Source organism: Carassius carassius, chromosome 10, assembly GCF_963082965.1.
Source record: "Carassius carassius chromosome 10, fCarCar2.1, whole genome shotgun sequence".
In the NCBI taxonomy this organism is placed as follows: Eukaryota; Metazoa; Chordata; class Actinopteri; order Cypriniformes; family Cyprinidae; genus Carassius; species Carassius carassius.
Window position 1 is genome coordinate 4,342,715 of NC_081764.1, and position 22,247 is coordinate 4,364,961.

Consider the following 22,247-nt stretch of genomic DNA (forward strand, 5'->3'; position numbering starts at 1 on the left):
ATGTATTGACCAAAGCTGGAGTATTAGCATTCACATGAGCTGTGTAGTGTATTACACACTCGCTTTTGTTTGTTTATCATCATCGATTAATGCTCTTAACCAAGAATAAACACACAGTCAGATTCATACATCATTTACATTAAAATGATTAGTCGATTTAGACATCATCAATATTTAGAGGTTGCTCTTTCATAGCTCAGAAAAGCTGTTATGCTTTATTCAAGAATCAACATTTTAATTTTGATGAGAAATGTTTATATTGAAATTCCACTTTTGACTGGTGAAATCAAAAGTTTTCGTGAGACTTCTAAATAGAAACATTCAAAAAGTGGAAAAGGCCAGCAAAAGTCTCCATGCATTTGACCTCCATTAAATCCCATTACTGCCTATAAAAAACTAATTGAGAGAGTGATGTTTGTATCCTTTATCTAATTATATAAACTAAAGGGATCACTTCCTTACAAAATGTTGCGTATAAAAGATGGAAATTCATTTATTTAATAAGAATCCTTGCATATGTTGAAAAATAGATCCTTTTTATTGCCGTTGGTGCAAATAAACCCTCCCAAATGAATCCCTTTCAGATTAGGATGACACTTGTCCTGACACCAAGCTCTCAAAGCTCATGCGTTCGCATAAACACTTCTGCTTCTTTCTAAACCCCTCTCAGGTAGACTTCATGAGCAAAGCGTCTTATCCCAGAGCGGATGGAAATGGATTAAACTGGATTAGAGTGCATTGCTCTCACGCCACGAGGTGTGTGTGTGACAGTACTCGGCCCATTTGACACTAGAACCTCTTTTCTGCCAAGCAGGGATTTAATAGGCTGTTCAGGTGTATAATGCACTGGGGCCAGCTGACAACACACTGAGGTTATATAGAAGAGCAGCGGCGAGGACAAAAGCTTGAGAGCGCTGATTAATATAGACTGCTGACAATTTGAAGGCAGTACTGTTAAACAGACAAAAGTACCAAGTTGTTCTTTTTGGTATTTACTTTTAGGATAAGATACAAAATGATGGAGGATTTTTAATGTTATCACTGCACCTGAGATCCACTATGTCTGAGATTTTAGCCTAAAGCTGCATGTGTTGTTTTTTGTTTGTTTGTTTGTTTTTACTGTTGTTGTTGTTTAATGATTGCATAATTAGAAAGTATTTGGAAACTGTGATGAGTTTAAAAATGATTGAATTTCATGGCACTAAAATATCTTAGTGACCCTAAAAGTCATTGCAAAAATGGCTCAGAAAGGAAAGGTTAGTTTGGAGAAAAGCTTGTGCAGAAGTTTTTTGCAGATGCTTCTTCTATATAACTGAATTTCTTTCTTTGTCATTCATTCATTTTCAGCATATTTGTTTTTCCAATTCACACACTTCTTAAAATGTTTCAGTGCTTGATTTCATTTGAATAATGTAAAATATATTGGAATCTTTTTGTTAAAAAGCTGCAGTCATGCTGGTTATCAATATCAATATATATATGTTTCTGGGTGTGTACTAATTTGTTGCCATGTGGTTTCAAGGGTGTTCTGGATAGTTGCTAGGATGTTGTTATGGGGCTACTAGATTGTTCTGGATGGTTTCTAGGGTGTAGCAATGCAGTTGCTAGGCTGTTCTGAGTTGTGGTCGTTGATATGCTAGCCAGGGTGTTGCTATGCAGTTACTGTGTTTTGGGGTGTTGGTGTTGATATGGGGTTTCTAGGGTGTTACTATGCAGCTGATAGGAAGTTCTGGGTGGTGGGTGTTGATATGGGTGTTGCTAGGGTGATTCTATGCAGTTGCTAGGGTGTTCTGAGTTGTGGAGTTGTGGTTGCTAGGGTGTTGCAGTGCACCTGTTGCTGTACTCTGGGTGGTTGTGTGTGTTGCTTTGGGGTTGCTGTGGTGTTCTTTGTGGTTGCTGAGGATGTTGCATAGGGCTGGGTATTGATACACAAGCTCTCAAATCGATTCGATTTCGATTCACAAGCTCTCAAATCAATTCGATTTCGATTCTCGATTTGATTTTCGATTTCGATTCTCGATTCTATTTTCTATACTCGATTCTCGATTCAAGTCAATGAATATAGATTTAATACAAATACTATATGTATAAAAAAGAATAGTGAACATAAGTTTACAATTGGGTAATTAATAAAAAGAAATTAAGAGCCACAAACCTGTATATTAAACTCTTTTATTTTAGGTACACTTGGGTACATTAAAACAGAACCAATCTCTAATTTTCAAATACATACAATTATGTTAAATAAATACAAGTTTGATGCAAGATGAAAAATTCTTTGTTCTTGTCCACAACACTAACGTCGTCTTGCTTACGAAATCTAAAATGCTTCCATACCTCTGACTTTTTATGAGAAGGTGGCATCAACGTCGACAAAGCACCTGAAACCCTTTAAGCCAGTGGTTCTCAACCTTTTTTTCCACCGGGCCGTATTATGGTCCAAGTACAAGTCTCGTGGGCCGCAGCATATAATTTACACATTACGTCACCAATACAAACCATTTATAGTATTATAGCCTAAATATTATGATAGTTAATCTATTAGATTCATTGAAATAAATAAATAATTATACTCCCCATAAATAAAACACCTGATTCTGTCGGGAGCTAAACATTTTTGTTAAAATCGGCACGATGCAGTAACAGCACAATGAAGTTGCGATAATAAAGCCTGTGTTATACTTTCCGCATGAGCAATCCAGACGTGGACGCGGCAAGCGCGGACGCCGACTTCTTCCATTTATACTTCCGAAAGCGCACGCTGATGGTCTCTGCAACAAACATGTGAACAAAAAATTGCCTAGAATTATTGCACATCGCTATCATATTCTTTATTGACGGATTGCACAGGTTCGATTGGCAATGGGCTTCTTCACACTGCCTGAACATGTGCAATTATGCTTTTGAAGCCTATTGACCACGCGCACCTGTCCCCGCAGTCGTCTGCTCAGAGCTTTGGCACACAGTCTCCGATGGCGATTTTTATGTCACGCCTACCTAGCGGTCCATAGCGGACTCGCGGACGCAGAAAGTATAAGAGGCTTCACGATGCAATCTGGAAGACGCGCACGGGAGCATGACCTGACGCGTGACATTGCAGAAAATGTGCGTTCAAAATGTAGCCTGTGTCGATCCAAATATGGAAAGCACTTTCGATTTTAATAATATGAGGTTCTCTCCAGAGATGTTTTGCCACATTTCTTCAATTAAGGATGATTGCTGTGTAGTATATGGTGTTTCCATTTGCTTGAACTTCTTCAAGTGAGTTGCGGGACAAACCGAAAATCCTCCTTCACTACTGATACTGCGACTATTCTTTTGTAATGTTATGTGATTAAGTCTGCTCAAGTCTGAAAATAATTTATGAAAAACAAAATAATTTCACATAAAAACAGCTTATATTTCTTTAGTAGCCTACATTTTTTTTTTCAATTAATGTAAAAAATAAAATTAATTGTAAAACAAAGTTTTGTGTGTGTGTGTGTGTGTGTGTGTGTGTGTGTTTGTGTGTGTGTGTGTGTGTGTGTGTGTGTGCGCGTGTGTGTGTGTGTGTGTGTGTGTGTGTGTGTGTTCAGCATATGTGTGGTTGTTACAGTGTTGTAGGTGGTTGCAAGGACATTGCTGAGATTTACTTGGATGTCCTGGGTGGTTGCTGTGGCGTTGCTAAATGTTTGCTTAGGTGATTTCTAGGGCTAGATTGCTTAAGTGTTCTGGGTGGTTGCTTACTGGCCCAAGTCAAAAAAGCAGCTCAATATGACTCATGTCCCCAGTAGAAAACAGTCTAAGCATAGAAAAGTAACTCTAACCAAGTAGAAAAGTATTGGCACACCTATGCTCATTTAACTGCATGACATGAGGAATCACCAACTCATGTCTGTTCCGCATACAGTGCAGAATTAAGACAACTTTGAGGCAAACCCTACTAATCATCATGTCACTGTAACGTTTGTCATACGTGTCTAAACAGGTCACCCAGACATCTGGATAGTTTTACAGGCTGACTCAGAACTGCTGTACCAATGCATCACGGCACTCTTCTGTAGTCTGGTCATTCTCTCCCAATTAGAGCTTTGTGTCTGGCCCCTCACTGCGGAGAAGATCCCTGCCGAGCACTTGCTGTTATGACAACTGACTCAGTGGCGTCTAATTAGCCCCGTCTCTCTCTCGCTCTCTTTCAGCATCCCTCTATTTCCCTCTTTTCTGCTTCACTCGCGCATATTCCCATTTAGGGAGCAGAGAGGTCAGCAGACAGACCAAGCACTGGTGAAAGACAGCTGATGTTTGTGAGGTGAGCAAGAGAGGAGCAGCAAATAAAGTCTGAAGTAAAAAAAAAATAAGTTGGTGAATTTTGAGCAGACAGAATAAGAAACACTGCAGGTTTGGACAGGAAGGAGGGGCTGTCCAAAAGTAAACAACCTTCACGACCCACTTGCAACTTAAGACATGGACTCACTTCTCCTTGGAACAAAAGACGGAGAGAAATCAGGAGGGATTCTGCGGAGCTGCCTGCCATCAGAGAACATCCGCTGGCTTGGAGTCGACATGCCTCAACTGCACATTTGCATTCTCCATGTGATCAAAGCAGAGCGCCACACGGGTTTGCGGAGCTAGTGTCAGACCTTTCCTCTACCCCTCCTCTCTTTCCGTTTCCACCTTCTTCCACTTTTCCAGAAGTGTTGTCATAATTGCCAAGACATGCAACTTTACCTTTCAAGGGTGGAAAGACTTGGTACCCAAGCTAAAAGTGTTTATAGTGAAGTATTTATAGCGAAGAGAGATGAAGATTGGTGGTGCTGGAGTAATTACATCAATTACATCATTAGCCAACTGTACATCCACTTTGTTGGATGGGAAAATGGTCGGATTCTTATTGTCAATTCCTAGAGTGCAATGCTGAACTTGGAGCACCCAGACTTGAGTTGCTTAGAAACAAGAACTTTTTTAAGAACTGTTTCTCATCATTATAGATATTTAAAAAAAAAATTGTAATTGTCTTCCTTATGCAGAAAGTAATGTTGAGGTTTTACAACTGCAAATTAGCAGAAATGTTTGTAGAGTTTGTGATTTTTCTCTGTCCAAATTTATTTCCCACACAAAACTCTTGCTTGGGAAAATGACATTGTGCATACAGTACAGTACAATGCAGTGCCATTGTTTCCTGGCCAGCTCATGCATATATAGCTCCCCTTTAAAGTGTATGTGTAACTTTAGACCGGCTCTTCTGTGAATATTTGATCCCACAGACGATCACACTCGTGTCCGACTGCAGCTGCTGGAGGGAGACCCCCACTCTGACTACATAAACGCCAACTATATAGACGTGAGTATGACACATTATATATACATACACATCTTTCTTTCTTTTTAAGAAATTCAAATATGTTAATTTTAATGTGTATATTTAGGAATATACTTTTTTAATATGGTTTTTATTATAAAAAATATAATTCATTACTTTTATTTGGCAAGGATGCATTGAACTAATAAAAAAGTGACAATAAAGACATTTGATAATAAAAAATAATAATAATAATTCTGTAATAATGTAATAATAATAATAATAACAATAAATATACGTTCCCACAAGAATATTAGGCAGCATAACTGTTTTAAACATTGATATTAATAAGGACTTTTTCTTGATCACCAAATCATCATATTAGAATGATTTCTGAAGGATCATGTGACTGAAGAATGGAGTAATGATGCTGAAAATTCTGCTTCGCATTGCTGGGAATAAATTACATTTTAAAATATATTCAAACAGTTTTTTTTATTATAAAAATATTTCAAAATTGTACTCTATTTATTATATTTCTAATCAAATAAATGTAGCTTTAGTGAGCATAAGTGACTTCTTTTAAAATACATTCAAAAGTCTTGCCAACCTTACACTTTAGAATGCTAGTGTATATTTTCCTATACTAAACTAAAACAAGCTTCGCATACTGATTAAGAAATAATGATCTGAAAGTTTGAACATAGTATTTATGACAGTAACACTTTAGAATAAGGAAGACATGTTCACTGTTAACTAAGAGTTTTCCGTGAACAAACTCCTAATTTTCTGCTTATTAATAGTTAGTTGGTATGGACTAGGATCTAAAATATGGTCATACAGAATAAGGATACTAATATGTGCTTTCTAAGTACTAATAAACAGCCAATATGGTAGTAATATGCATGCTAATAAGCAAACTAGTTAATGGTGAGAATTGGTCCTTAAAATAAAATGTTAACTTAATGACCTTTAAATTCTGTGTATTGTGTAACCACCTTAAAACTTCAGTCTTTGCTGTCAAAGAAGGGCTTAATAGATTAATGCAATATTTATGTGACACGCACCTGAGAGCCTTGCTTATAACGAATGAATGATACAGGGGATTTCTGCAAATTACTCTAGCAAATGCTCCATGTCCACAGCGAGCGAGAGCTCAAATGAAAGTGCTTCCTTGGCTGCTCCAAATCCACTAACTTGATCTAAACACCACAATGACACAGTCAATATGATTGTGATTATTACAAAATGGGACATAAACACATGTGGGTATGCTTCAGCGCAAGGCTTTTCTCCCCGCAGCAGCTATAATCAGGCCACCCAATCTCATTTCTGATGATAAAACAATTACCAGCTCCGTCATACCACAGACCCCGGTCATAAACCACAGCAGTGCTTTAAAGCCTGACATGAGCAAGGCTACATTGGTCACCAATTTGTTTCACAGTGGTTAAAATGCGAATGAACCCAAGGTGTCAGAAAGGTGAAATTATGATGTCTCATTGAATGAATTGGATTCAAACTAAGTTTACTTTAAGCAAGTTCATTGTTGCATGCTGTTTGTGCAGGTATAAAAATTTGTTTCATTTGAATAATTTTCATCCTCCTTTTTCATTCTGTTTCCCAGGGCTACCACAGACCAAGGCACTACATAGCCACACAAGGTAATTAACAAAACACATAACAAATGCACAGCATCAGAAAAACCAGAAGTCATCTTCTGACATGAACACAATCTACACATCGTATCGAAAATATAAAGTATGATTAATTAGACTATATGTTGGCTTTTGAATGCTAACTAAAAGTAGTTTCACAGTACAAGTCTACAGTAGCTTTTCTGGTTTCCAACATGCATCTGTGAGATATGCTGAGTCACATTGTTTGTGCATGCAGTTTTATAGTCTAGTGAATTCATTTTGCACTTCATATGCTTCTGATTTATAAATGAGGTTGTTTTTAGCTTTATTGGTTGTATTAGGGTAAAATGTTTGCAAATTAAGTTGAATGTCACCCTATTTGAGATCCTGTTTGTTTTTATTTAAAGTAAGCACTGCTAAATATCAGCATAGCTCTGCTAGAAATATAAATTGTTATTAATATTTCATATTTAAAAAGATGTCACCCCCTTCATCTCAGTGTATTTAGTTGTTATTGTTTTCCAGTTGTTAGTGTTGTTCGCTAGTTTATGTATAGCTTTACTGTAGGATGGGGGGGAATTTTTTTTAGGATTGAACGATTTTTTAGTAAAAATGTATGCTCACACCATAAAGAACAGTTCAAAAAGAACATTTGCTGAAAATGTACTCACCCTCAGGCCATCCAAGGTGTAGATGAGTTTATTTCTTCATCAGAACATTATAATCCACAATTACTTGTGGATCATTGTGAAATTTTAACCAGCTGTTTGGACTCTCATTCTGACGGCGCCCATTCACTGCAGAGGATCCATTGGTGAGCTAAATCTTTCCAAATCTGCTCTGATGAAGAAACTCATCTACATCTTGAACAAGCCAACATCTCTTTCCACTTGCATTTTCATAAGCCACTAATAATAATAATACTGCAATATTACTATTAGTGCAAATCAAACAAATAATGAATAAAAATATACTGTAAACTTACAATACTAAGTACTTTAGGTTTTTTAACCTGCATTGGTCATCCATCTTCAAAAGAAAGAAGAACCCATGATATACTAGTGTGGTCTGCGATGCTCTCTCCCTCGGGGACCGTCTGTGAATCCATAAGCAAACATTGCATCTTATTTCTAGTTGTTTTGTTAGTGTTGCGTGATCTTCTAAATTTGTACCTCCTCCTCTCCTGTAGGGCCCATGCAGGAAACTGTGAGGGATTTCTGGAGGATGATTTGGCAAGAGAATTCTGCCAGTATCGTCATGGTAACCAACCTGGTGGAAGTGGGCAGGGTATGGTTCTTGTAATTATCTCTTTCCTTAATAAATATCACCGGATTAAGAATGTTATTTACGAAGCGCTCCTCCAATTGCTACACATTTAACTATGCTCTCCTGGTTAAATGGAGTGCACATATAAATCTGTGAGGTGGGCGTTGGAAATAACATCTAACAAGAAATCCATGCAAATGTGCAATTAGTTTCCACATCTCAAAGAATAGAAAATAGCAAGCACAGTCAAAGTTTTTGGTTCCATTCCCAAATCTTAGATGCTCTGTAAACTCTCAAAACATAAAGGTTCCTTATTGGCATCTATGGTTCAATGAAGAACCCTTATCATCCATGGTTCTTTATAGTGGAAAAAGTTTATTTAAATTATTAAAATGTTCTTCACAATAAAAAAAAATAGTGTGAAGAACACATTTAATTTTGCTTTAAAAAAAAAAGCATTCTTCTATGGCATATCTGTGAAAACTTTTTTAACCTTTATTTTTAAGGGTCTAAACCACTTTGGTGAATCTCACAAAATATATACATATATACATATGTACATATAATATATACATATATATACAAGAACTCATGAGATTGACCCATCAAATAAATGCAAATGAAAACAAACAAAAAAAAAAGTATAAGTATTGCTTTATATACAAGGGAAACTTTAAACGAGTGATTCAAGCATTTTGGAGGACATCCTAAAATCGAGCACAATGTGCACAGGTCCTTCACAATATCTCCAGTGAGAGCAGTTTGATGTAACATTGAGTATAATTGAGAGGTGTTCACTGATTGGCTCCAGTGAATTCGGACTACAGGGGTTGTTCATTCAGAGATAGCATCCTGTCTGACAGGTGGCCAATTACACCTCTCTGTGTTTTCAAAATGCCATCAGGGACTTGTTTAATAATACAGTTTCTGCAAATGCCAATTTGACTTAGACCTTGCTGTAAAATAGAGCAATACCCAGAGAAATTAAGATGCAGATGTTGTGTAATTATGTGTATGTGTGGGTTCCTATGTGTCCATTAAGGTGAAATGTGTCCGGTATTGGCCTGATGAGACCGAGCTGTATGGAGACATTAAAGTGACACTGATTGAAACGGAGCCTCTTGCAGAATATGTGATCAGGACTTTTACTGTTCAGAAGGTAAAACCCCATTCTCCATCTACATTAATGTGAAATGTCTCAGTTCATTGCTTGAGTGTTCTCAGTTTCCTTGTATCAGTGTACATGCTAAAATTCCATGTAATATGTCTATATGTAATGTAAGAGATCATGTATATCCAGCCAGCTGAGGTCTTGTATGACCCCAAAGGGGGTTATTCTGTGATAACAACCGGCTGGATGTACATTATCCCAATTATTACATGGCTACTTGCCACATAAGTAAATAATTAGACACAAAATATTGATTTGAGTTGAAATATTTAAACGCAAAGCTTCCGCAAAGAAAAGAGTTGCTAGCAAACGGCAAGTTCAAACTAGATGGACATGTAAGGGAAAGAGTGCAGTCAAACCACTTATTACATGACATCACATAATTGAGGCAATAAAAAGTATTGATTTAAGATGAAAATGTTTTAAAATCTTGCCAGTTTGTTAGTTATATCTCCTAATCCATTACAGTGTACTAAACAATCGTGGCAAAATAGCAGCAGCTGCGTTTGTACCAGGAAGACATAATTCAATAATTGTACACATATTATTGAACTGAGTTTTTATATTTTTTTAGCTAAACAAACGCAAAGCTTTCACCAAGAAAAACGTACTCGGTTACTAAGCGTAACCTCGGTTCTCTCTAGAAGAGCGAACGAGTACTGCGTCTTAGCTAAGACGCTACGGGAAAAGTCTCTTTTCACGAAATACTGAAGCAAAAAATTATCCTTAATTTTGTATTTTTGTAAAGCGCATTTGCAGCAGTGCACAGCCATAGGCGAGACGGCTCGTTCGCTCATTGGCTTGTTCTGTGGCAACTGCACAGCCTATCGAGCGCAGGCTGATGCAACATCAGACCAATAAAACTTCTTGCCACTTCCCGCTGAAACGGGTGTGGCCCAACCTATAAAAGGAGCTCGAAAAGGCTGACTCACCTGATTTATTTCATCGCCGAAGCGAACCAGAGTGAATCGTATGCACGGCAGAGAACGCAGTACTCGTTCGCTCTTCTAGAGAGAACCGAGGTTACGTTTAGTAACCGAGTACGTTCTCTTACGAGAGCTCTCTCGTACTGCGTCTTAGCTAAGACGCTACGGGAACCCAATGTAAAACGCCGTGCGCGCAGGGATCACACCAATAAATCTGAAGCAACGCCCAGGATTTACAGTGCACAGTCACCTGAGGGACTCACAGAGAGTCCAAGACAGAAAGGGGGAAAGCCCTCCGTCCCATATCTAGCAGCATCCGTAGATGCGGCAATATGACATCACACAGCCGAGGCAAGGCCTGACCAATGTGGCAATGTGGGTCTTACGCAATACTGCCCATATAACAGTCGGCAGCGCATAGTGCTCGTGAACTCAGAATTCCCCTCAGGGCCCTGATTCGACTATACCGACAGCAGCCTTGCTTGCTCCGCCGAAAGGCAACAGAGCGAGACACATAAGCTCTTAAAACCCTGACAGGGCAAAGAAGACTCGAGGCTCTATCCTCTCCTGACACCGGCAGGGCAGACAGGGCAATAACCTGAGCCCGAAATGGTGTGTTGAGGGATTTCGGCACATAACCGTGCCTAGGTTTGAGTATGACCCTTGAGTCATTGGGCCCAAACTCCAAGAACGACTGGCTCACCGAGAGTGCGTGCAAATCACCCACACGCTTCATCGAAGCGAGAGCCAACAAGAATACTGTCTTGAACGACAGATGCTGAAGGCTAACCGATTGGATAGGCTCAAAAGGGGGACCCTTCAAGGCCTTCATGGGGCTCTGCCCTTATCCAACAGCTCCTGTAGGAAGGAGAGGACCTCCATCACCTCACAACTAAGGGATGAATAACCTCGAGCTGTGCACCAGCTGGAGAACACCGACCACTTCGAGGCATACAGACGTCGTGACGACGGAGCTCTAGCCTGAGTGATGGTATTTAGCACTCCCACTGCGAGATCAGCGGGTAATCGTTGAGCGCCCACACATGGAGGGACCACAACTCCGGTTGAGGGTGCCAAATCGAGCCCCTGGCCTGCGAGAGGAGGTCCCTCCTCAACAGTACCGGCCATGGGGCGATATCTGCTAACTGCATCAAATCTGGGAACCATGGTTGGTTCATCCAAAGAGGTGCTACAAGCAGTATTGAACATCTCGTTTCTCTCACCCGTTCTATCACCTGCGGAAGGAGGGAGACGGGAGGGAAAGCATAAAGCGGGCAGCACGGCCATTCCCGTGACAGCGCGCTTTCGTTCTTGGAAAAGAACGCAGGGCAGTGAGCGTTTTCGTGGGATGCGAAGAGGTCCACCTCCGCCCTGCCAAATCTCTCCCAAAACAGCCGGACTGTTTGCGGGTGTAGAGACCATTCGCCCGTAGGAACATTGCCTCTGGACAGCCTGTCTGGACCCAGATTCTGTAGCCCAGGCACATGCACTGCCCTCAGCGAACGCACGTTGCGCTGAGCCCAAACCATGAGGCGTTCCGCTAGCCTGTACAGGTTTCAGGACCCGAGACCGCCCTGGCGATTTATGTAGGACACCACAGACATGTTGCCCGAACGGACTAAGACGTGGTGATCCTTGATTTGGGGACAAAAGCGCATCAGCGTGTTCTCCACTGCCAGCATTTCCAGACAGTTGATATGATGGAGCTTTTCCCGTTCTGACCATAGGCCAAAGGACGGTCTGCCCTCGAGCAGCACTCCCCATCCCGAAGTGGAGGCGTCCGTCGACACCATCTTCACATTCGGGGAAGTCCCCAGGCTTACACCTGACCGGTACCAGCCGTTCACTGTCCAAGGTGCCAGAGCTGTGAGATGCCGCCGGCCAGACGCCCACGCTCTGCGCGGCACCCGCGTCTTCAGCCAGAACTGCAGGGGGCGCATGCGGAGCAGGCCCAGCTGCAGAGCCGGAGATGCTAAGGCCATGAGGCCCAGCATCTTCTTACAGTGTTTGAGCGACACGGTCGCTTCGCTGGGCGCTGAATGCCCATCACGCGCTGTGGTGACAGCCGTGCCATCATGGAACACGAGTTCAGAACTATACCCAGAAACAGAATCGTCTGACTGGGGTTCAGCGAACTCTTCGCCCAATTGACACTGAGGCCGAGCTTCTCGAGGTGATCGAGTAAAATGGCCCTGTGGTCCACGAGCTCCGCTCGTGATCGGGCCAGAACCAGCCAGTCGTCCAAATAATCCAGCACTCGCATGCCTCTGAGTCTGAGAGGAGCGAGCGCTGCATCCATGCACCTCGTAAACGTACGAGGAGCCACGGAGGACTGTAAACTGGTATGCCTGGCCCTCGAAGGCGAATCTCAAATATCGCCTGTGGTTTGACGCTATCTGTATTTGAAAATACGCGTCCCTCAGATCTATTGACATGAACCAGTCCCCTCTGCGAATCTGCGCGAAGAGTTTCCTGGTCGTAAGCATTTTGAAACTGCGTTTCATCAATGCCTTGTTCAGCTGTCTTAGATCCAGTATGGGCCTGAGACCCCCGTCTCTCTTGGGCACCAGAAAGTATCTGCTGTACAGCCCCCCCTCGCTTTGAGCTTGAGACACAGGATCTACAGCCCCTTTGCTCAACAGTTTTGATATTTCGGCCCGAAGTATGTGTGCTACTTCTGTTTTGACCGTAGTTTCGACGCGCGCTGAAAAGCTGAAAAGCAACTGTGCAGGCTTGCGCGTTACAGAAAACGCTGAGACAGTCACAATTCCTGGAACTGAAACAGTGGCGCGCTTGGGTGAGAGCTTGGCCACAGCGGAACTCGTACACCTGCGCTTCGATGAAGCAGCCATCGCGAGTAGTGCAGCAGCAGCGTCACACAGCAGGCTTTAGATGGCAACACCGCTTTTGCCGCCGTCCAGCAGAGGGCGGACAAAGGTGCGTCGCTATCGCCTGTTCCACCGGCGGAAGTGACTGGTAGTTCCTGTTTTTTAGCATCATCAGTGTGGAGAATGCTAGTGAGACAGACGAACGAGTTCGCGCTGAATATGGAGCGTTCCAAGCCTTCACCACCTCTTCGTGAAGCTCAGGAAGAAATGAGGCGGGCTTTGAGAAGTACGCTCATCCGAAAGGGAAATACCATCCAGCCGGGAACGAGAGGGAGGGCGCTGGTGCAAACCACTCGCGGCCGAGACTCGTCGCGGCCAACGCGAGCATTCGCCCCGGCTCCTTCCCGATGTCAGCTCGTCTGCTGGGCTTCTGAGCAGAAGGCGCGAGATCCTCGGAGCTCGCCCAGCCCTCACTGCCCGAAGCTAGCAGAGAGCGCGTGTCCTCTTCCCCCGACGCGGCCCTGAGATCGACTTCCTCGGACGACGCACCGGCAAACAGCGGGCGCTGCCCACCGGGAAGCGATGCAGGGGGGGGCGGTGAAGCAGGGCGAACCGGCGAGCTCGGTTGAGCTGAAGACGGTTCCGGAAGCGCAGCGGAGAATGCAGGCTCAGAGAAAAAGGCCAGGCGAGTCCTCAGAGTCACCATGGCAACAGCTCGGAGTGGGGGCATCCGCCGTCAGCGAGCGCGAGCGCTGCATGATCTTCACCCAGGCAGGAGACACAGATGACGTACCGGTCTCCCTCGCTGAGTGGGGCTCTGACGAGCCACAGGAAGGCATCTTAAAAAGGACGCGAGCTCTTTTACGAGTGTGTGTCGCAGGGCGAACACACACACACATAAAGAACAGCTGGATATAACAGAATTGAAAGGATATAGGCGCCGGATAGCGCAGCAGGAACGCTAGTGGAAGGCGGCGATGCCAGCAGCTTCAGAATGGCTCGTCCTGCTGATATGCTTTCTCAGACGGCGCTTGCTTCCTCCATGATCCAGCGATGCGTGAGCTTCGCTGAAGAGATGAAAAATCAGGTGAGTCAGCCTTTTCGAGCTCCTTTTATAGGTTGGGCCACACCCGTTTCAGCGGGAAGTGGCAAGAAGGGCGCGAAGCGCCCTTATTGGTCTGATGTTGCATCAGCCTGCGCTCGATAGGCTGTGCAGTTGCCGCAGAACAAGCCAATGAGCGAATGAGCCGTCTCACCTATGGCTGTGTACTGCTGCAAATGCGCTTTACAAAAATACAAAATTAAGGATAATTTTTTGCTTCAGTATTTCGTGAAAAGAGACTTTTCCCGTAGCGTCTTAGCTACAACGCAGTACGAGATAGCTCTCCTAAGAGAACTGTTCTTAGAGAGCATATAGTGCTGATTTCAATTACCCGGATGAGCCTGCGTTATCAGCTTTTACAGGTTGTCGCAACTGACCAATCGGAATCAAGTATTCCACAGAGCCATTTAATAATAAATGTTTTATAAATGATTTAAGAGTATTTATTGAAAATAAAAAATAATGTTAAAAATAAAAACAAATAACAATAAAATCATTTTATAAATTAGGAAAAAATAAAAACACGTATGATACATATATGTGACCATGGAGCACAAAACCAGTCTTAAGTCGATCTAAACAGCCAAAAATACATTGTATGGGTCAAAATGACTGATTTTTCTTTTATGCCAAAAATCATTAGGATATTAAATAAAGATCATGTTGAATGAAGATATTTTGTAAATTTCCAACTGTAAATATATCAAAAACTGTAAATATATCAAAACTTAATGTTTGATTAGTAATATGCATTGCTACAGTCTTTATCTGGACAACTTTAAAGGTGATTTTCTAAATATTTGTATTTATTTGCACTGTCAGATTCCAGATTTTCAAATAGTTGTATTTCAGCCAAATATTGTCCATAACAAACCATACATCAATGGAATGATTATTTATTTCACATAATGTATAAATCTCAATTTTGAAAAATGTACCCTTACATATGTGCATACACACATACTGTATATATACTACATATGCAAGTATTTTTTTTTTAAATTGTATTATTTTAAAACGAGTTTTATATATATATATATATATATATATATATATATATATATATATATATGTTTCTCAAGTACATTAAAAATAGACTTTTTAGCATTCTCTGCATGCATCTCTTTGTTTAGTCTCATGTTCATCCATACCATATGAACCATCAGCTTGTGTTAAAGCCCATAATGCATCTCTCACTCAATCACTTGTATTGTTCTTATCATACATGAACAGCTTGATGGCAGATCATGCATAAATTTTAAAAGCACAACCACAATGTTCTAACAAACAAACTTTATGAGATCTTAACGTAAACCAACAGACAATATTTTGCAAAAAAAAGCAAATGGCAAAAAAAGCTCTTAGGAGCGGGTAGAGTTTTGTTGTTGAGTGTTTTAATCCAAACGGAACAGATGTAGGGAAGCTTTGAAAGTGGGAGAAATTAGTGTTTGTGAGACGTTTTTGAGGGGGAGAATGTGTATGGAACAGCATGTCATCAGCAACTTTCTTAAATCACTCAATCCATCTGTCTCACGAGGCTGCTGCCTTTCAAACGCTTCCTCAACTTTGAAAGAGAGTTGTTAGGGTACATCCTTCTCTCAGCCCATAGTTGTGCTTCATATTGAGTGGGAGCAGAAAATGACTAGAGATGTTTTCTGGTTTCTCTTAGACAGCAATGAGATCAAATGGATATAAAACAGGGACTTTTACTTAAGTCTCCTGATTCTCAGATATTTCTCGAGAGAAAAGGAAAAATCTTCTTAAATTTAATGAAAACATGTCTGGGACACATTTCTTCCCCAAAACAAACAAACAAACATTTTTTTTTTTAATTATTTAATATAAATTGTATATTTATTTATTTAGTGTGTTATGTATATATTATATTTTCTAAATGATATTTACATTAGGAAATTAACCCAAATTTAAGGACCATTTAAGGGTATTTGTTTGTTTGTTTGTTTTTGCATCGTGCCACAATTAAGGACACCCCCTCCCAATTTTCTTTAATTGAAAAAAATGTATTTATTTATTTACATGTTCCTCTTGGAGAGGTCTGTGACACAAATCCCACATACTGCAGTATTCTAGATTTCAAGAGTATCATGGTCAAATGTGTTATTAATATTCAGCTTTAGATGGATTGGGTAACTCTTCCTTAAAGGAAAACGCCACCGTTTTTCCATATTCCACTATGTTCTTTCCTCAACTGAGTTGAAACATACCTCTCCTGTCTCAGTGCGTGCACTCAATCACTGTAGCGTGTGGCGCCATTATGCTAGCATTTAGCTTAGCACCATTCATTCCTTAGGATTCAAACAGGGATGGGCCACCAAACACTTCCATGTTTTCCCTATTTAAAGACGGTTACATGAGTAGTTACACAAGTAAATATGGTGACACAAAATAAACAGTGGCCATTTTCTAAGTGGATAAAAAATGATAACTTTAATATGGCGGAAGAGCACTTCGCAGCACTTCGACCTCGAAACAGTAATATCATCACTCCTGAGTGCTCCTCTGCCATACATTATAGTCATATTTTTATCCACTTAGGAAAAAAAGTTTAAAAAAAAAGTATGTTTTGTGTCACCATACTTACTCGTGTGACTATTAATTTAACCGTCTTTAAATAGGGAAAAAACATGGAAGTGTTTGGTAGCTTCTGAATTCATCGCTGTTTGGATCCTAAGGAATGAATGGTGCTAAGCTAAACGCTAGCATAGTGGCGCTGCGCGCTACAGTGATTGAGTGCACACACTGAGACGGGAGAGGTACATTTCAACTTGTCTAATTTGAGGGAAGAACATAGTGGAATATGGAAAAACTGTGGCATTTTCCTTTAAGATCATTTTTGAGTGTCCTTATGTGTCTAGGTATGGATTGCATTCATGGATTTCAATTGCTGGACATCAGAGAGTCTTGATTTTTTTTTTTCAGCTATCTATAGCAGCTTAGGTACACACACACTCTAGACACACACACACAAGCTGCATTAAACGGCTACACAGGTCCTCACTTGGTGGTATCAGCACCTCCAGGCACGGATTATGGCGCTCTCAATCCCAAATTATAATTAAAAGCTTATCAGAGCATTAAGTGTTAGTAAGGAAGTAATGGGGGAATGTACTATAACACAACACGGTGTCTGAAAAGCTTCAAGACTCACACAGATCGAACCACATGTGTAGTTGTGCAGTGGTTCAGACACTGACCATAAGGCCCTGACTGACATTTCATCATATTTTCTGCACTAATTTTAGGGAAGATCACAAAATTCTAAAAGTTGTTTTGCTGTCCATAATGCTTTTCCCATGGAATCATGGTATTTAAACTTTATACACTCACAAAAAAATAAATATAAAAAAATAAATGTATGTATATGTATAATAATAATTAAAAAACACATGGTGTTAATTGCTATTGACATGCATTTATTGGATCTTGTAATTCTAGCCATCTTTTACCATGATCACCTGCCTCTTACCCTCAGATGATGACACCTGTTGATATTAAGTTTAACACATGCTCCTGTTTGCAGAAGGGTCACCATGAGATTCGAGAAATCCGGCAGTTCCATTTCACCAGCTGGCCTGATCATGGTGTTCCCTGCTACGCCACAGGCCTGCTGGGCTTCATCCGCCAGGTCAAGTTCCTCAATCCTCCAGACGCAGGACCCATCGTGGTACACTGCAGGTGCGCTCTTATCTAAACCTCTCTTGCTTTTACTTCATTATGTCCCTTTCTCAGTCTCCTTACATACATTTATTAATTCAAAAGTTCTGGTTTGAAGTTGGATTCATGGTTTGATTATTAATCTATGGTGAGAGGTCTGTTGATTATTTAGAATTTAAAGGGGTCATATGATGTGATTAAAATTTTTCCTTTCTCTTTGGATTGTTACAAGCTCTTGGTGCATGAAGAAGATTTGTTAAGTTGCAAAGACTAAAGTCTCAAATCTAAAGAGATATTCCTAATCAAAATTAAGACTCTGGCACGCCCCCTAAAACAGCCCATTCAAACACACCCCCACAAGACTATATCACTGTGGAACTATTTGCATAATAACTCCCAAAAAAGAAGGAAGGCGTGGTTTCAGTAACCGCAGTTCGTGTTGAAGCAGTCATGTCAGGGAGATGCTGTGTGTATCTAGGCGAAAGCAAAAGCACTTTATTTGGCCTTCTGTAAGTAGATGCATTTAGGAATCTTTAAGATTACCTTACAAAAGAACAGCAATGCATTTTATGGATGAGTGTTTCGTGAACCTATGAGAGGAGGTCATTCTGACTTTGCTACAACAATCTGGCACTTCTGAATCAGCTGCTGGAAGTACGTTTTGTTATCCGTTTAAGTATTTGCTATTGAATGTTAAAATGCTGAGTTTTGCACATTGCTTGTTCGTGTTTGTGTGTGTGTGTGTGTGTGTGTGAGAGAGTGAGTGAGAGAGAGAGAGAAGGTTTCACACAGTGGAGTCAGCGGTCTTAACCCTCCATGGCTTGTGTACTGCAAACACATATGAGCTTCATCACTGTGTCTGTCATGTGATTCTGTTCCTCTTTCAGGCTTGAGCTGATGGTAAAACTAAGGACATTATTAACTGTATTTACATTTATTTTGAAAAATGAAGCTCCGAATAATGGAATGGGGCGTTACATTTCCGAAGTGTGGTTGCCGTGTTCGGGCCAATCACAATGCACTGGTTCAGCTTGCCAATCAGAGCAGACTGCGCTTGTTGGGAGGAGGGACTTTGTAGAAAACTATGTGTTTGAGAGGCGGGGCATAGAGGACCTACAATAATGTACAGTATTTGAAAAAGAATGTGTTTTTCGAACATTAAAGCATGTCGACATATTTAGTTACACCAAATACACAAAACAATGATCTTTAAAAAAGCATCATATGACCCTTGTAAAAATAAATGCTAGGTAGTTACTAGGATTTTTTTTAAGAGGTTGCTTACTGGCTAAAGTCAAAAGAGCCCATTCACTAGTGTTATTGTTAACTAAAACCATGTATTTATATCATTAATTGAAAGAGCTGAAATAAAAAATAAAATGAGAAATTACATATTACAACTTTAAAAACTAAGAGTGAAATGCTACAATTACTACAACTAAAACTGAAACTAAATAAAAATGTAATATTATTTTAAAAAATTACAAGCACAAAACTAAATTATGAAAAATTAAAATTAAAATGAAAAATAAAATAAAAAAGTTATTAATAAATATTATAACAGTTTTACAAATAATACTAATCACTGCCACCCACAAATACTATGTGATCTTGTAGATTAATGTTGATGTTAAATTCCACCCTACAAACATCGCCCTTCAGAAGGATCTGAGAGCATGCCACATGAGTCTTTAGTAACAAAGTAGAGTGAATTGAAACAGTTTTAATGTGAAATTAGGTGAATGCATTGATTTCGTTAAATGTATTTAAACATCTTTATGTTATCTCAAACATTTGGCAGTCCAGATGAACACTTGCTGGCAGCAGAAATAACTTCTCATGTATCAAGTAAAAGAACCAAGGGAGGTAGAAGAGAAGCTGATTTTCACACATATTCACGAGCACTCACATTCTCACACTAACGTAGGACGCTTCGGCACATGAATAGACATTCACCAATGAATCTGTCCACAACATGCCCACGTCATGCTCACAGATGGACACAGACAGACTCGCTCTCACAGTTGTGGGGAGTAATTGGGGCCTCTGTGGGAAGAAGGTTTGAGAATGAAAGGTGACAGCAGGAGACTGTGAAATGGCAGCGTAAATTTGCAGTCGGCCCTGCAATCCCAGAGACGCAGCAGATGTGACAAAGACACTTTCAGAGCGGATTAGCCCAAGTGTCAAGTCCTCCTAGTGCAGAGTTTAAGATTTGGATTCAAGCAGCAGTTTTTCAGAACATTCCAAATGTTCCTTCTTACTTCCATGTGACACAGAAGGAGTTTCAGCAGAATGTCCTTGCTGCTCGCAGGGTTGATGTCAGTAATAGGATATTAGTCAAACCTGACACAACACAAACTGACGGACCATAAAAGTTTACTTTATAATATAACATCTGAGGACTTACAGTGTACGAGTAATATGGTTTATTTATGAAGCTCTGTTGTCATTTTTGAGGTCTTTTACTGTGTAATTTTCAGCAATTTGATAAAAAAAAACTATGTTGCATATGTTAATCCTGTAAAACCTGACATATTAAATGATAGTAAGAACATTGTATTGAAACCAGAAAAAGTCTAAAAATAAATGTACAATGTAAAACAGTGAGATCTTTATATTAGTATAGCAGACTACTTACATAAAATGCATTGAAATATCTGTAGTTTTATGATCACATCTCTGTAGTTTATATTATGGGTGACAAAACATATATTTTAATGCAGTACTGTACATTAATGAGTGTTGCTTCAGTCCAGTAAATGTTTATCTTAAAATATTACTAACAAAATAAAATATTTTCTAATGTTTGCTTTATAAAAATCAGTATTTTTATTTCACAAGATTTCAAACCATGACCTGAAGAGAGACATTTTCACCATTATACTAAAAGGCATTTTACTTGCTAAAAAATATAAACTGGCAATTTAGATGACAGAAGGCATGTAGCAGAATGTGTACAACTATTTCTTTTCTTTTCTTTTTTTTCAGAAAAGTTTTAAACATGTAGATGTAATTTAGAAGTCTTAGAAATTTGAAGATCAATTACGATGAATATCAGTTAGAATACAGTATGCGTAAAACTTATGGTAATTTGGGGATGATGATAATAGTGAATGAATGACTGAGGATGTGAGGTGTAAAGGACATCCTCCCTGCCTCTCCCTCTCCGTCCCTTGCTTTCTATTTGTCAGTTGTTTACCACTCGCACCATTAATCACTGTGAGTGACGGCCAATCTGTGACACCATGGAGTTGCCCTGTATGTGTGTGTGTGTGTCTGTTGTTTTAGAGTGACTGATGGCACATCTTCTGTCCAAATGCTCTCTCACACACACACAAGCATCTTGGTCTGCCAGAACCTTGTTTTCGTAACACCTAACATTTGATTCTTAGCAGAAATCTCAGTCTTATGAATGTGTTGTGTAATATAGATAGATAGATCATGCGTTCAAAAGCCCCACATAAACTTGTTCTTGTGTAATCTTCGCAGTGCTGGTGCTGGAAGAACAGGCTGCTTCATTGCAGTGGATATTATGTTGGACATGGCAGAGAGTGAAGGTGTGGTGGACATCTTCAACTGCATCAGAGAGCTGCGCTCACAGAGAGTCAACATGGTCCAGACGGAGGTGAGAATGCACCTTACTGTCTGTTCAGCTTCATTCAGGCAGCCAGAATATGCACAGCCTATTTACTCACTCATTTACTCAATCATCCTTATATTTAATGATTCACTCTTTCACACACACAGTCGTTTACTAACCCTTTCACTAGTTTACATACTTCTCAATCACGCCCTCAGAACCTCACTCTCATAGCCAGGGGCGCTGCCAGGAATTTTGGGCCCCATGACAAAAAAATCTAATTGTGCCCCCTCTGCGCAGCTGTTGTCACCATATCTCTAGGATCTAACTGTCCCATCACATAACTCTAATCAAAGGCTTGCAACTGTCTTGCTGCTTGTAGTTCAATTCTAGTACTAGCACAATATTTACTGCTGGTGATTTGTAAATGATAATAATAAATGCAAGTCTACATACAGTATGCAGTTCACTATTTGATGCAAGATTAAAAGCCACCATAAAAATGTCCTTAAAGCAACACTATGTAACATTTTTTACCTTTAAATAATGTTTCCAAAATCGTTTCAGTGGTTCATCAAGTCGTAACAGGGTGAAAGGCACTTATGCCTCCCGGGAGTCCCTGGAATGATGCTAAGTCATCAACACAGTGGTAGCTAATTTATATGTATGGTTTTCAAATTAAAATAATCATTAATTCTTCTCTCTTTAGACCAAATCAATTAAGTTATAACATAATAAAAAATGTTAATTAGTTTGTACCTATTTGTTGGGCCCCCTGTCA

General features: G+C 40.2%; 1 protein-coding gene across 9 annotated transcripts in view; it reads left to right on the top strand.

Annotated features, from left to right (window-relative positions):
- LOC132151564 (receptor-type tyrosine-protein phosphatase T-like) overlaps window positions 1-22,247 on the top strand; it is a 280,272-nt gene that overhangs the window by 242,689 nt on the left and 15,336 nt on the right. For all 9 annotated transcript variants that reach the window (XM_059559752.1, XM_059559755.1, XM_059559756.1 and 6 more), the window contains 6 exons: window positions 5,244-5,320; window positions 6,906-6,942; window positions 8,108-8,205; window positions 9,227-9,343; window positions 17,753-17,907; window positions 21,376-21,511. In XM_059559752.1, the coding sequence (XP_059415735.1) occupies window positions 5,244-5,320; window positions 6,906-6,942; window positions 8,108-8,205; window positions 9,227-9,343; window positions 17,753-17,907; window positions 21,376-21,511 (620 nt within the window). The remainder of the gene's footprint in view (window positions 1-5,243; window positions 5,321-6,905; window positions 6,943-8,107; window positions 8,206-9,226; window positions 9,344-17,752; window positions 17,908-21,375; window positions 21,512-22,247) is intronic.